The 15714-nt window shown below is 44.1% G+C and overlaps 1 protein-coding gene across 7 annotated transcripts in view; it reads right to left on the reverse strand.

Annotated features, from left to right (window-relative positions):
- Nucleotides 1-5417: 5417 nt before the first annotated feature.
- Nucleotides 5418-15714, reverse strand: part of Tbc1d1 (TBC1 domain family member 1) — a 167065-nt gene continuing 156768 nt past the window's right edge. For all 7 annotated transcript variants that reach the window (XM_090343720.1, XM_090343719.1, XM_090343718.1 and 4 more), the window contains 2 exons: nucleotides 9285-9458; nucleotides 5418-5882 (listed from right to left, as the gene is read on the reverse strand). In XM_090343720.1, the coding sequence (XP_090199846.1) occupies nucleotides 5709-5882; nucleotides 9285-9458 (348 nt within the window). In that variant the 3' untranslated portion in view covers nucleotides 5418-5708. The remainder of the gene's footprint in view (nucleotides 5883-9284; nucleotides 9459-15714) is intronic.

Raw genomic sequence — 15714 nt, forward strand, 5'->3', positions numbered from 1 at the left:
AGCCCGTGAGTGATTATTCTTATTGTAATTGTCTGTCTTTCTATGAGGTGAAAAGTTTACTGATAGCAGACATTTACTGTAATTCCAGAACCGAGAGCAAGGCTTAGTGAATGCTATACCGGTGATATAGCACTGGTACCTACCATAACCATTGCTAGCGAGGTTGAGACCAGCAAACAGTGAGTTAGCATGTCTGCAGAGACGTCTCCGGTCTTGGAGATTGCAACTTGACTGTGAAGCCAGAGGTCTATGATGAAGAGGAAAATCCTGGGTAAACAAATCAGACTTATACTTCCTGCTAGTCAAGTATAGGAAACAGAGCAGTAAAGCAATGGTTGTGTATTTCCAATAAAGGAAGACAGAAGGTGTCCTCCTTGATAGAAAGTCCAGGGAGAACCAAGATGAGCAGAATCTTGGTACTAACAATCCCAAGCAACCTCGCCTCTGCTTTGCTACCATGTTATTTCACCATCTGCACAGGGATTGGTCTGCAGGGGCCACAAGCCAGAACCAGAGTTTACTAATAGTCGGAGTCAGCTTCGGGTTCAGAAGCTATTTCTGGAGCAGGAAGGATACCCTCAAAATGGTCAACACAGATGCAAACAAAGAATAAGAGAAAAGGGTCTTGAGAAGAGGGAGGGAAACAAGCCAGGTGTGGTAGGACACAGCAGTAACCAAACGCTCTGGAGCTGGGGCAGGAAGATTGTCAGTTTGAGGCCAGCCTGAACTACAGAGACACTCTGGTCTAAATAAAAGGGGAGGTGGGGGAGTAGAAGCAGATGATCTTACGTGGAAAAGTCATGCAATAAGATTGTTTCTCCTTGGTCATGATAGCACCAGTGGGCTTGAGATAGCTGCTCTGACACTGGATCCACAGGTCCTCTTTGGGTAGTTAATTAGAGATACGACTCTCAAGGAGTTTCCTGCCCGAGCTGGCTTTAAACCTGGATCCTCAGATCCTGAGTAGCTAGGACTATAGATCTGAGCCACCTGCACCTGGTCATACATTCTCTCTCTCTCTCTCTCTCTCTCTCTCTCTCTCTCTCTCTCTCTCTCTCTCTCTCTCTCTCTCTCTCTCTCTCTCTCCCTCCCTCCCTCCCTCCCTCCCTCCCTCCCTCTCTCTCTCTCTCTCTCTCTTTCTCTCTCTCTCCTCTCTCTCTCTCTCTCACACACACACAGTTTAGCTGTTTTCAGCTCTGCTCAGCCAAACACAGCACCTTTTGACTAGCTTGCATCTGAAATGGATGGAAATTCACTAGCCAGATTTCAATGAAAATCTCAGCAGAATTAATAAATAAGAATAATGTGCATGGTGCTTTACTTATCTAATATGCATGAGAATTGGATTTGGTCCCCAGTACTACAAAACAAAGACCCCACATGATACCAGCTTTATCCTTAATAAACCATTTTACATATTTTTAAAAGTTTTTATTTATTTATTTGCCAGTCTTGGGCTTGAGTTCAGGGCCTGAGCACTGCCCTTGGACTTTCTCAAGGCTAGAGCTCTACCACTTGAGCCTCAGCACCACTTCTGGCTTTTATCTATGTATGTGGTACCAAGGAATCGAACCCGGGTCTTCATGCATGCTAGGCAAGCACTTTAACCACTAGGCCAAACTCCCGGCCCCTTGCAGCTTTTTTCTATGTATGTGGTACCGAGGAATCAAACCCGGGTCTTCATGCATGCTAGGCAAGCACCCTACCACTAGGCCAAACTCCCAGCCCTATTTCTTGTAACACTTTTGATAAGTACAACCCTGTGCACACAGTTTGTCATTCTACCTGGTGGTATTAATTCAAACTTTGGCATTTGAGCTTACCATCATAACTGGGTGATTGTTTGGTTTGGAGATAAAAAGGTGTGTATCTGTGGAGACTAGATTCTGAATTTACCTCTTGGTTTTAGTGATTTTTAAATAATGGCTGGTGTGGGTGCTTTATAATAGAAATGCTTGCATTCTCCTAGTCATCCTAATCATTTCTAGAGATGACAACCAAAAACACCGACAGACAGTGGAAGGCTTAATTTCTATAAAACCAAGGATTTTCCATTTTTTCCTTTCTAAAAACAAATGCAAGTTTTCTAAATGCATTTAAGGGTTTCATAACTTGGTGTTATGAATCAACAGTGCACCTAATGAATGAATATCATCTGAACATCTTCTAATCCAGGCAGATATCTGGGGCATTTCTCCACCTCCAAGTCCATACTTGGGGGTTGAAGATGGTCCCTAAAATGTTCCTTGCTGTGAAACTAAGATCCAGGAGGTATTTCAGGAATGAACTCATTTGAACCCTTTATGGTACAAATTACTTTTGTGAATAAAAGTTTCCCTACTTTATAAAGTAACAAAAAATGGCCTCTAAATCTCACTAGAATTCAAGCTGTGTCTACTACTAGGTATGCAGACTATGGGCTGCTCAGATCCTTCATCCCCAACTTCTTTAAGTCAGGCAGGAGTTGGTGCCCTTGCACCCAGCAAAGGTAGGTTTCTCCCAGCTCTACAGTTCTATTATTCTTTGGAGCCATGAAAAACTCAAAAAGCAGAACTTAGATTTAAGGGAGCCTAGCTTGTACCACATGGAAAATTTGCAGAATGTTTGGTTTGGTAACATTAGGCAGGTAGCAGGGAGATCGAGTATGAGAGGAAATCCTAGATGTAAGCAAAATGTTAGGCCAGCAGCAGTCAAATGATGAATCTAAATGCTTTAGGGCACTACTCATAACCAGCCTTTGTTAGTGATTCATATATATCCACTGTCATTCAAATTAGATAGGCTCCAAATGAATTGGGGACATTTGCTTGGTCTATCTGGTTAATCTAGTAGTACATTTCCCAGAGCCTTCTTGGCTTCCAAATGCTGCTCTGAGGTGGTCCTGGGGCCCCACCAGGTCCTTATGGTGGCAACAGTTTCGTACAGAGCTCCACAGAACCCCGGCCAGCTCTGGGCATAGCTTGCTGTACCTCTGCATCTCAGTCAACCCGGGACCCCTCTTGGCCCACTGATCTTCCTCTGTGCCTGCAATTCTTCAGTCTTCCATACAGTTAGGCTTTGTCTAATTCCTGGAACAAAATCTAGTACTTGAGTACTCAGAAGCAGCTCAATGAACCTGTTTACCAACCAGAGCCAACACAAAGCCGCAATGGACAGAGCCCTTCTGCCTACACAAAAGCTGGAAGAGAGACCCAAACTGAGCATCACATTGTCTCAGTAGTCACGCACAGTAGTGAGATTCTTGAGGGCTCATAATATCTTAAGTATACAAGACATTAATGGTAATAATCACAACAGGCAATTTGCAAGTGTATCTGTGTACACATAGTTGGAGGGGGGGTAGTAGAATATGAAATTTGTTTTAAAAATTGCCTGAGAATCCACACAGGGATGCGTGCTCTCCTTCTTCCCCTGTTAAGTCATAGGCTGAGATCATGTCTGACAAACACATGGGTTTGTGTCCACAGCTCTGGCCCAATGTGGTCTTTTGCTGTTATTTATTTTTTGCCAGTACTCAGGTTTGAACTCTGAGTCTTGTACTTGCTCATTCTGGTTACGAGACTGGTGCTCTATCACTCGAGCCATACCTCCACGCTGGCTTTTTATTGGTTATTTTGGAGAATGACATTCAAGGCCTTTTCTGCTGGGCCAACTATGAGCCGTAATCCTTTGGTTCTTAGCCTCCTGAGTGGTTAGGATGACAGATGTGAGCCACTGGTACCTAGGCTGATGCAACCCCTTAATGGTAGCCAGTGTCACTATAAAAGTAGAGTGGGTCTCCCCAATACTAACATTCACCCCTGTGTACAAGTGTCCCACGACGCCAATGTTTTCACTGATGGAGTTAAGTAATATTCACACTTAGACACAAGTGCTCACTCCGTTACTGATGGGCTACAAAGCAAAAATCCAGAGTTCACAAAATAAACACAGAAAAACATATGCATAAATTGTTTTATTGCTTTGTGGTTTCTTGATGCAGTCATTGTTTCTGAATTGTAATACTAGGATAGCCAAAACTTGACATTTATCGAGTATTCAAATAGTAACATTTGATTTGGAAAGACACCCTCAAGTGTGAATTCTTGAAGGTATCCGGTGGAACCACTTGGGAGAGAGGCAACTGGATTGTTACATTTGAGAACTACTCTCCTCTGCTCTCTGAGTAGCAGGGGGTATAAAACCACACCCACCATCTGGGAATTAAAGTGATTCCAAGTCTGGTGATCCTTTCTTCCAACCCAGGCTTAAATGAGAACCTAAGACCAAAAGAACCAAGAGATTTGGGAGAAATGGAAGGGCTATGATTAGAAGGTAAGGGCCAGAAAGGCTTTTGCTGTTAGGAGGCCACCTATGCCACACAGCTCTCTAAGAGCTCTCAGCAAACAGCCCCTTCTAAGTACATTAAGGAGACCCCAACACAGTGACTAGCTGAACACAGGGTGACCAGGAGCAGTGCTTTGTTGAAGGCATGGGGTCTTCAACATCCTGAGAGAAGTGTCACAGTGTTCTGAGTTCCATTCAAAAACCTATGTCCAGCCTTTGAAAAACTGTCAGTTGTTATATATCTGATTTCCATTTCAGCCTGGTCTTTTTTTCAAAGATCTAGAATTTTGGGCACCCCTGAAAATCTTGATGTATCCTGATCCTTCTCCTTTTTTAAGGAAACATATCTCCAGAGTGATACAGGGCTGGAATACATCACACAACAGGTAAAATAAATACGTGACTCTAGTGTGCACATGAAACCGTCACAAAGAAATATTGGAGACCCCACAATTGCAGACCACATACTAGCAAACCCTGATGGACTCTTAAAAACTGGTGATTTCCCCATAAAACACTTATGTTTACCTATACTTCAAGGGATAAGCAAAAACATGGAAGCACTAATATATTTTTTTAAAGACAAACTTCTTTAAGTACTCACGACAGTGACTAAATTTGCTAAATAAGTCAAGGTGTCTAATTTAAATATATCTCTTTCCTTCCCATGGTCATTTTAGGTTTCCATGTCAACAATGGACAGACCATCAGGTACTGGAGGCTCGTACCTGTAATCCTAGTTACTCAGGAGGCTGAGATGTGAGCCAGCCCGGGATCTTAAGACTTTTATCTCCAATTAACTACCAAAATGGGGCTTGTGAGCTCCACTAAGGGCTCAAGTGGAGGAGCCTTGACTAAAGAAAGCTAAGGAACAGCACACAGGCTCTGAGTTCAAGCCCTAGTACTAGCATAAAATTATAAATAAAAAAAGACAGACTATAGCTACCTACACTCCCTTAATGTGGTCACATAAGCTCTTTCTCGAAGAGTAACAGATTTACATTTTTATCTTCAGACCTTTCTGCTTCTGGAATCCTAGGATTATGAATGCTATTTGCAAACATAGTGTCACTGAAAAAGGAAACACCAAGGAAACATAAAGGTGCCTTTATTCATGTCCACGCCATCTAAAGCTACTGAGAACAGTAATCAGGATTGTGAGAAGGGACAAATCATAACCTAAAACAGTAATAATAAAAGCTCTGAGACATTTGTCTTCTGAATTGCAAGTGTGAGCTCAAAAGAATGTGCACATTGGTGAACTAGTTTCTTCCCTGAGAAGTTCGCTTCCCCCTGTTTGCCTCCAGCATGTGTCTCTGGGTTAAGGCCTGGACGGCAGTGGGACGGTGTGCAGTCTCTCTACAGATAGGGTCTGGGGGCAGTCAGGCTCCGGGGCCTTGGCTGGTGTCAGCAGGCAGCCCTCGCAGCTCCTCCACCATCTGCAGCAGCGCAGTCCGCTCCAGTTCCAAAGCCAGCATGGCCTGCTTCAGCTTGCTTTCACTGTTCCGCAGCTTCTCCACGGTGGCCTCAAGGCCTTGGATTCTGCCATTTGCCAGCTGGAGAATGAAGGGAGAGATGAGAATGTACCTGTCCATCAGGACCCAGCAGCCATCTAGCCGTGGACACACCAGAGTCAGCCCATGGTTATTAGTTCTGGCCACAAAGGTTTTCCTCAGCTCCCCATGCAGACAGGCTGGGCCAGACCCTCACAAACTGCAGTGCCACAGCATCTTCCCTGCTGTGGCATCAGACTATCAAGGGCATCTGATCCCAGGTCACCACCACAGGCGGGACCACAATGCTGGCCAAAGAGCGCTTCAGAGGAGGAACCAGAGGTCAGTCCACAGCTCCTGCTGTGCTGGGCCATGGTTCTCACTAAACAATGTATGCACGTGTACAAACTGGTTGGTCGAAAGAGTCAAAATGATCTCTGTCTGAAGTTCTACACAGTAACAGCTCCCTAGGTTGAAGTTGTTGATTCCCCCTGGAGGGTGGCGGCAGGCCACATTGCCTCCCCGAGGGGATCCCGCTCTGAGTGTGAGGATGAGCACACACCCTCAGCGAGAGCTTTCCTGTGCTGCCTTGGCAGTGGGACCTCTCGCCTTATCCTCTCTAGTGACACTGGGCCTTCTTCAAGAATACCACAGAAGCCCCAGCATTCTGAGAGGCGCCTTTCTATAGTGCTCTGGCTGGTAGGGGTTGCTCTAGCTTATTAGTCCAGTTTGGCTCTTCACATGCCTCCACTGATTTCATGCAGGAAAAGAACTTTCTTGGCTTCTCCTTTAAAGGACAAGAAAAAAATGCTTTGGAACTTACATACCCTTATGGCAGACAGACAACCCATGAGTCAAAGTCAAGCTTCAGATGTGCCACTGGAATACTTCAAATAAAAAGGGTAAATAGCTGATCGCTGTCCTGTCAGGTTGAGAGATGAAGGTGGATATTCCAGTATGCATCTCTCAGAAGCACTCTGTAAGCTCAAAATCCCCCACAGCATGTACCCCGCAGCTCAGTCAATAACATACCAAAGGGCCTGGTCCTTTACCTTCTGCACAGCTTTCCTTAGAAAGACTGAAGAGAAGCAATCGTCTCTCTCACAGGATCTGTCTTCCAGTCCCTAGCTTGCAGTGGGTGATCAAAAACTGTAGTTGCCATGAAAAATCTGTGTATTTCTATCTGCCAGCACCAAAGACCTCTATGCAATTAATTATCTTATGTGCTGCTAGATAAGCAAGTTAAAAAGAACAGCTCTAGTTTCTAGAACTACATTTTCATATTTTTTTTTAGAGAAAATCTATCTCATACTTATCCTATCCATTTATTTTTAAATGAGTAAAAGACAGCGTGTCTACTTTGCAATAAGAGTTTAGTAAATATATACAATTGTAGAAATATCTTACGGATGTCGTAAGTTTAAATCTGGTATAGCTCAGGGACTGCTAAATCAGGCTTTTGGAACTGGTTGTTTTTGAGACAGTTTGCAGTCTACAGTTTTTTGTCCAGGCCTGTGCCCGGACTCTGACTCTTCCAGTAGTAGATGGGAAGATGGGCATGTGCCAGCGCACACAGCTTCTTTCACTGAAATGGAGTCTCATGAACTTTTTTGACCAGGCTGGCCTCAAATTTCTGTCCTACTGATTCTGTTTCCCAAGTAGCTATGATTTCAGGCATGGTACATTGCACCTAGCTGTAACACTTAAAGGCATGCAGTTTCACAGCAGCAACACTATAAACTATTTTCTGCCCTCCTTTTCTAAAATAACACCTTGTGGGCAATAGCCTAACAGAGAGAATCTTTTTTTTTTTGGTCAGTTATGGGGCTTGAACTCTGGGCCTGGGCACTGTCCCTGAGCTCTTCAGCTCAAGGCTACTTGCCTACCTCTTAAGCTACAGTGACACCTCTGGTTTTCTGGTAGTTAATTGGAGATAAAAAACCTCATGACTTTCATGTCTGGGCCGGCTTTGAACTATGAGTCTCCGATCTCAGCCTCCTGAGTAGCTAGGATTACATGCATGAGCCACTGGTACCCAACCAGAGGGAACCTTTGAGGTGGGCACTGCTTGCCTTAACAAGCCAAATGCATTTTGGCTGTGAATACAAGCTCTTTCATAAGTGATCTATCATGCTATACTTCAAAGGTCTCTTGTTGGCTCAGAAGCCACTGAAAATGACCACCTACATGGCACATGTATCCCAGCCAGCCAAAGAAGTGTCTTTGTGCCCTTCTGAGGCTCTTTTCTGGTTACCACTGACACTCTAGGAGAATGTATATAAGCATGCTTTCAGTTAGGATAGTTTGAACTTAGGGAACAGAGACGTTAGACTGTGGCTCTGGTTTGGTCTAGTTCCTCTGCAGTAGGAACTATCCTACTAGAATCTAGTAGGATAGATGCTTGCTGGGGAGGAATGCACCTGATTTATTTAAGTTCAAGACAGAACTGAATCTTGCCACCTGACTCTTTTACTAACTTGTTAGTGCTTTACCAACTGAGCCATGGCACCAACCCCAAGGAATGCACTTTAAACAAAGGCTGTACTTAGAACATCAGGTTGTCAAATGCTGACCTTTCTGCAGCTTGGCCAAGCTCCTGTCTACTGACAGGGAGGGATGGGGGTGCTGAGTCTACAGCCAGCCTAGGAAAACAATGCCAAAACATTCTCAACACTACCTATGACATTAAAAGGGTAGAATGCAGGGTTCCTCTATGCTAGTTGCCTGAGAAAGCAGCAGCACTTTGCATAAGATCTTTCTGTGCCTGTCATGCACAGAAAACAGGATGGGCAGTTGTCTGGGGTGACAGAGCAGTGTGGGTGGGGCCCTCACTGGGTCTGGCTGCTCCAGGCCTCTGAATGGCATCCAGTGCTTATGCTGTCATTCCCTCTCCTGGCGCAGGCTGTATGGCCTGTCTACGGTGTGCCCATCTGTGTGAAGAGGGAGGCGTCTAGAGGGGAGAACTGTGCCCTGTGCTAACCAAACCTCTGCCTGTGTACGAAGGACTCACAGAGACTGATAACATGTGCCAGTTTATCCTGTTAGGTAGATGCCTGCATCGCTTCCCTCCCTCATTACCCCTCAGTGGACCTAGCTTGTTCTACTCTTGGCAGTGAAGGCTCTCAACTCTTATGTCATTGTAAATAGCACCATTACTGGCATTCAGTTGGCAGTGCCACAGTGTGAGGGACTAAGTATGTCTCTGTGTCTGCCTCCTAAAAGAATAAATACAAAAAGAACCTCTCAGAAAGCTCAGCAAACTGTCTGACCTTAGCAAGAACATCTGTCTGTTCCTTTATAAAAAAAGGACCAGTTCTCTTGGGATACCTTTGATCACAACTACAAACAGACAAGGGTGAGAAAGGGCTTCCAAGCATGGGAAAGTTCAGTCTGCAGTTGCCTTTGGTGAGTTAATGAGCTACTATCTGCTGTAGTTCAGGAAGCAGCCTTATAAATATGCTTTACCTGCAATTGTTCCAGGAGGTCAAGGTTCTGTTTGCGTAAGCTGCTGTTGGTTTTCTCTAATTTATCCATTCTTTGGTTGTCACTGAGAGGAGAAGAATCAATAAGTTCTTCTTGAAGCACGTGGTACTCAACCTCATAAGCTTGTAATTGTTTAGCAATGTCCATCTCAAATACCTGTTAGATACAGAAAAGTTATTAGGTTCCAAAAGGAGAATTATTACACACACAAACACCTGTGTGCCCACATGATCATCTCAGTGTGCATCCACCATTTATTCCTAGAGAAACAGTAGAGAAACTGAGGAGGTGATTGTCCCACCTGAGAAGAAAGGATAAGCCTAGTGGTTAAAATGCTTGCCTAGCATGCATGAAGACCCGGGTTCGATTCCTCGGTACCACATACAGAAAAAAGCCGGAAGTGGTGCTGAGGCTCAAGTGGTAGAGTTCTAGCCTTGAGAAAGTCCAAGGACAGTGCTCAGGCCCTGAGCGCAAGCCCAGGACTGGCAAAAAAAATAAAATAAAATAAATCACTTAGAATACGGGTATATGTAAATACAGGTTCCCGATATTCATCTTCCAAAAGCCAAATCTTGTTTTTAAAAGAACTTAGGAGCTGAGAGTTTGGCCTAGTGGTAGAGTGCTTGCTGAGCATGCACGAAGACCGGGGTTTGATTCCTCGGTACCACATACATAGAAAAAAGCTGCAAGTGGTGCTGTGGCTCAAGTGGTAGAGCTGTAGCCTTGAGAAAACCCAACGACAGTGCTCAGGCCCTGAGTTCAAGCCAGGACTGACAAAAAAAATAAAAAAAATAAAAGAAATTAGAATAATTTCAGAGCTGTTTTCTCTGAAAATTCTATTAGGTTAGACACAGCAACTACGGACTAAAAAGAAGAAGAAAAAAGAAACCCTGAAGAATCATACCCAATCTGCAGAGTCACTAGGTCAAAGTTTAATTATAAATCAGCTGAGCTTTCAGAGTTGCAAGGACAGCTAAGTAATGGAGCTGCTTAATAAAACCTCCACTTCACACAGAGATTTGCAGAAATGAGCCAAACCCAAATGTGACCCACACAGATGAGTGAATACAAAACAATGCCTAGTTGTTTTCCTTCCCATAATAGCAACAGTGATGACCAAACCACTGGGTGAAACACAACCCCCAAATGCATAGTGACTCAAGGGGGCAGCTCTACTTTCTCCTGGTGAGTAAGCTGCAGGACTGAGTGAGGTGGGGCACCAGTGTCCTGTCCCCTCAGCTTTGGGTAACCCTGTGGCTGGGCTCCTCTGTGGATCTGATGGCTCCTAGAATTCAAGGCCAGGAGAGAGTTCAGAGAAGTGAATGAGACTTCCACCAAAGAGTACAGATAGCCTCTCTACTGCCCTTCCTCATGAAATAAACACCAACATAAAACGTCAGCAGAAAATGAGCTGCCCCTCATGATACCTGAGGTATTTACTTCAGCCCATCTTCCTGAACATTAACTCTTAAAAGCACGCTCACTTTCTCACCATTTCCACTCATCTTATTTCACTTTCTCTTTGTTGGGATGTGCTAGTGTGTCCTCCTCTACTTTGACTTAACGACCTCCATTTAGGTTTTCAGCTCTTTCCATGACATCAGGTGACCAGACTAGCCCTGACTGCGTTTTTCTTTCTTTCTTTCTTCCTTTTTTTTTTGGCCAGTCCTGGGGCTTGAACTCAGGGCCTGGGCTCTGTCCTTGAACTTTCTCAAGGCTAGCCCTCTATCATTTAAGCCACAGTACCACTTCTGGTTTTTTCTGTGTACATGGTACAGAGGAATGGAACCCAGGGTTTTGTGCATACTAGGCAAGCACTCTACCACTAGGTGACTCCCATCTCGGCAGGCAATGGCCTCTCACTGCAGCATCAAAATGCCTTCTGAACAGACCTAATTGCAACTGTTGCAATCAGTAAGCCCTATCCAGGCTACATGTTATCTTTGGCCCCAGCTGCAAATGCAGAGTACTCCCTACTTGTAGTGGAATCTTCCATCCCTAGCCGTTGGTCCTATGAAGACACCCTCTTCAATCAAAGACAAGTGTTGCACCCAGCACAAAAGGTACAGCCTTGTCAGACTGCTGACAATAAACTTTGCTGTATGAGACCTGGTGTCCAAGTGTTCTAAACTTTTTGATTCCTTATTTTCATTTTAATTCAGTGACTAATACTAAGAAGGCTCAAAAGTAATTCCATGGCTACAATTTAAAATACATGGCACGAGTTGGGGCAGTGACAGAGCCTAACTTACCATACTAAACTGATTTTTTTTTTGTTCCTCAGAGTGACCATGAAGTCAGCTGGAATTACCATCTCCATTTCAGTCCAGGTAAAGGACTCTTAGATTTTAAGTCAGTTGTGAATCTGGGGCTATGGTGGCAATTCTCTGAATGACCTTGAACAAGTAAGTCCTTTAACTTCTCTAGCTTCAGTTCCTGGCCACAAATATGGAGCTAATCTCTACTGCTTCAAAGCATCAAGCTGAAGATGAAATGGGGCAACTCAAAGAAAGTTCAGCACATGTCTGGAAGGGATCTGGCTCTACTCATCTGTTACAAAATGAACATTTCAGGTTTGTGCCTCAGAACTACAATGGATGCCACATCATGGAATGTATGAACAGTGTGAACAGTACAGACCCCACAAACCTGAAACCAGAGTCCATTGTGGCACTGTGTGTAACTATAAATACCACACAGAACAAGTGTTATGCACATGATTACTTCCTTTCATCCGCCAAAGATTTATTTTTAGACCATTTCCTAACCTGGGAAACCAGGGAAAACAAAGCTTCTAGCCTATTATGTAGACTATGACCAGCTAAGGTTAATTGCTCTCAGCTGCAATCATGGGCTACGCCCTTCCTGACCTCTCCAATCCCAAGGAACCACCAAGAGGCACCAATCATCCTTGTTTAATTGCATCATTATTTTTGACAGCTAAAACATAGCCCTTGATTTTGTAGTTATGCCCCAAATCTGAAACCTAACAGTTTTCTGAATAGCTGATGGTGAAAAAGTTCAAGTCCTGGAAAAATCTGTTCAGCTCTAAGGCGAATAACTTGGGCAAGGGATAGAAAAAGGAAGGGTGGCAGGAGGGGCCTCATCCCTGCACACTTAGCACAAGTGACCCGCTGTTGGTGCCAGTCCTTAGAGAAAGAGCAGGAAGGGCTAATAGTAAGGCCTAATACTGTCTAGAGATCTGGGGTCCATTTTTTTTCTGCACCAAAGAATTATGAGGCAGGGAAAGTGGGAGCAGAGGCAAAGTAAGAGTAAGGCACCAGAGAAAATGAGGATGGCCTCTTGGTTACTACTGGATTAGTATATGCCCCCAACCAGGGCTTCTGGCTGGGACCTTATGCCATAGGAGGTCCTGTCCACCAGCTTCCCTGGCAGGGTGAGAGTGCAGACGTGAGGAAGAGGATCTAGAAATCGGTAGTCCACCTGCAGTGTTCCCAGGGTCCTCTTTTATTTCCTTCTGGTGTGTGTTAGCTCACTGGAATCTGGTTGGGCCACTGTCCACTTCACCCTAAGGGGTATCTATCCCCAGGGTTGTTAGGGGCTTTGCTTCCATCAGGGCCACCATCTTTGCTACCCAGAGTCTTCAGGAAGAATGAGGCATTATTTCTACAGGGCTGCATTTTTTTTCCTTACCTGCTTCATCTTTCCCTTTTTTGCCTCTCCCTTAGTCCTATGGTATTTGAGCAAAGCACAATCAATGAACAGAAAACTATTAAAAACAGGGTGCTGTGGGAAAGCAACATAACTAGGTGTGGTTCATTTCTTGCACAGCACAATCTCTAGCTGCCACACAACTTAAAGATGTTTTTGCTAGGCCCTGTGAATTAGCTGTAAGCTCCGCCCCGCCCCACTTTGAATCTGTGCCCTTTGATCTGAGCTATTTTCTGCACTGTAATCACTATGGGCTCTAAGAAAGACCAGACTCATAGATAAGCAATCTTATGTGGAAGGCAAACTGCCCCTCAAACAAACATTGTCCTCTTCTTATCATCTTAAAGCAAACATTAAAGACAAAAATTCAGGAGACCCCTTTTTCCTGTTGTGTTCCAGTAATGAAGTGATAATGTCAGCAGAACTCCTACAAGGGCAAAAACTGAGCTAACAGTCAACCAGTCAACCCATAATATGGGGCTGTAGACACGGACACACCACACACACACACACACACACACACACACACACACACACACACACACACGAAGTTCCCTGCTTCCAGTTCTTCCTATTTAACCTAAAGCCAATGTCTGAAAATGTCCTGAAGTGCTTGCTGTCTTCCCACGGCTGCAGGCCAGTCATCATGTCTATTTGTCTATTAGCCTAGAGGAGTGAGTGGCTGGACCTAACTTCACAAAGTGGGAATTACCCATTTCCCTAAGTTCAATGCCTCAACAGAGAACCATTTTGTTTGTTAATGTAGCTATATTATAGGAAGCATAAAAAACAAAAATTACCAATATGACTTTGTCATCTTATATTTCCTTCCATTTTTATTATTAGTAGGATGTTCTACAACTTGTAAAAACATAACCTACCTAATTTTTTTCAAGTTGCTATATGTTCTTCATAACTACAGTGTAAATGGCATTCTATAAACTTGACACATCTCATACCAGCCAGTCCTCCTCTGGTGTTAGACATCTGTCAAATATGTTGTCTTGGGTGACAACTCTGTTAACAGAGTATTGTTAGATACGTGGCATCGCCTATACTTTGGACAAATTCCTAACAATAGATTACTGAATCCAAGGAATATATTCATTGCCTTATGGACCATCTTGCTGAACTGCTTCCTATGTGGGAACAGAGCACCATGCACAGCACTAACACATTCCAGTGTGCTGTCTACAGTCTTACGTTTGGCATTAAAAAAAATCAGTCATTGAAACTATTAGAGGTTAAGCATGGTATGCTATGAACAAATCTAAATATTGTGCTAGAGAGCTATTTGTTCACTAGCTCTCCTCAGTGAGTTGTGTGTTGATGTTCTTGGCTTATTTGCTGTGAAGACTCAGTATTTATCTCGGTAGTCTGAACCATTCACTCTGGGCTCTTATAGCACTAGCTACGAATGTTTCACTTTCCTAACTCCCAGACCTTGTTCTCCTATCTGCTAGTCTCAGTGGCATACAGGGATTGACAGGGGAGCAGTCAATGCAAGGGATACACTGACTGTAATAAGTTTAAAAACAATGATAAAGCTGACTAAAAGTTAGGTCTGCTTTTTATTATCACCAAATATAGGCATCTATAAACAATGCCAGTGGAAACACTTCTCCTAGCTACACCCTACCCTCTTGGAGTGGCATCCGTTGTCTTCTTACAAAATTACTCTTTTCAACTGTGCTAACTTGAGGAGTGAAGAGGCTGCCTGGGAGATGTAGTCTCTTCTCAACAGTTCATTGGGTAAACTTCAGGTTTCCATCCAATAGGGCAGCACACTTCTTAGTAAAGTTGCCTGTTGCAGAACTTTCAAATGGGCTCTGGATGGGAATCTCTTGGGGATCTGAGTAGGTCTGGTGTGGGGTTCCAACTTTTTGCCTTTCCAATTAATTTCTTCATGGTCTGACAACATCTCAGTGAACAGATCTAAAGGATGTTATTGGCTCAGCCTCCCAAAGCCACCCTCCATCTTGTCCTGCCATCAACTGAACTAAGGCATCAGAGTGATTGATTCTCACAGAGACAAGACTACAACACCAACTTTCTCACTGTATTATTCCCAGAGTTCCTTTCTGTTCTATATAACTGACTGAAGCTTCCCTCAGTGAGCATCAGGTCCCACTGAGGGACTAGGTCTTCTGTCCTGGTTTGCCAATTTCGAAACAGCCCCTGAAGTTGTTCCCATTCTGGTCACATTGAGCTACTCCCTCCCCAGATGTTCCAGATGTTAAAATTGAGACCATGTAAACAGAAGTCATTTAATGAAACAGGACCACAGACGTCACAAAGGACTGCCTCCACTCCATTCTTCCACTGCAGCCTGTCCACACACAAGGCACATGCTCTGTCAGCTGTCATGAAGGCATCTACCACTTCCACTGTGTGGGCCTCCCAGGCTCAGGCCCGAGGGATTCTGAAGACAAGAACCTCTTGGCTCTTGGACCTACTCACCCTCTTGAGGCTTTACAGGGTCAAGTTTCACATTCAAATGCAGATGGGCTGACAGGTGCCTGGAGCTTTATTTAATTAATTATTTTTTTAAACCAAGATTATCACTGGAATAAAATCCTGGGATGCGGTTTTTGTGCAATGTACACACAACCTACCCCCAAGGTGAACACACAGCCAGCTGGAACTGCACTGTTGTGCCTCTGGTGTGTATGTGACAATCTTATAGTTCAGGATCATCAAACTATAGCCTACAGATCAATTCTTTCTTCTGCCTATTTTT

This window comes from Megascapheus bottae, chromosome 13 (assembly GCF_031878675.1).
Source record: "Megascapheus bottae isolate mThoBot1 chromosome 13, mThoBot2.hap1, whole genome shotgun sequence".
Taxonomy (NCBI): Eukaryota; Metazoa; Chordata; class Mammalia; order Rodentia; family Geomyidae; genus Megascapheus; species Megascapheus bottae.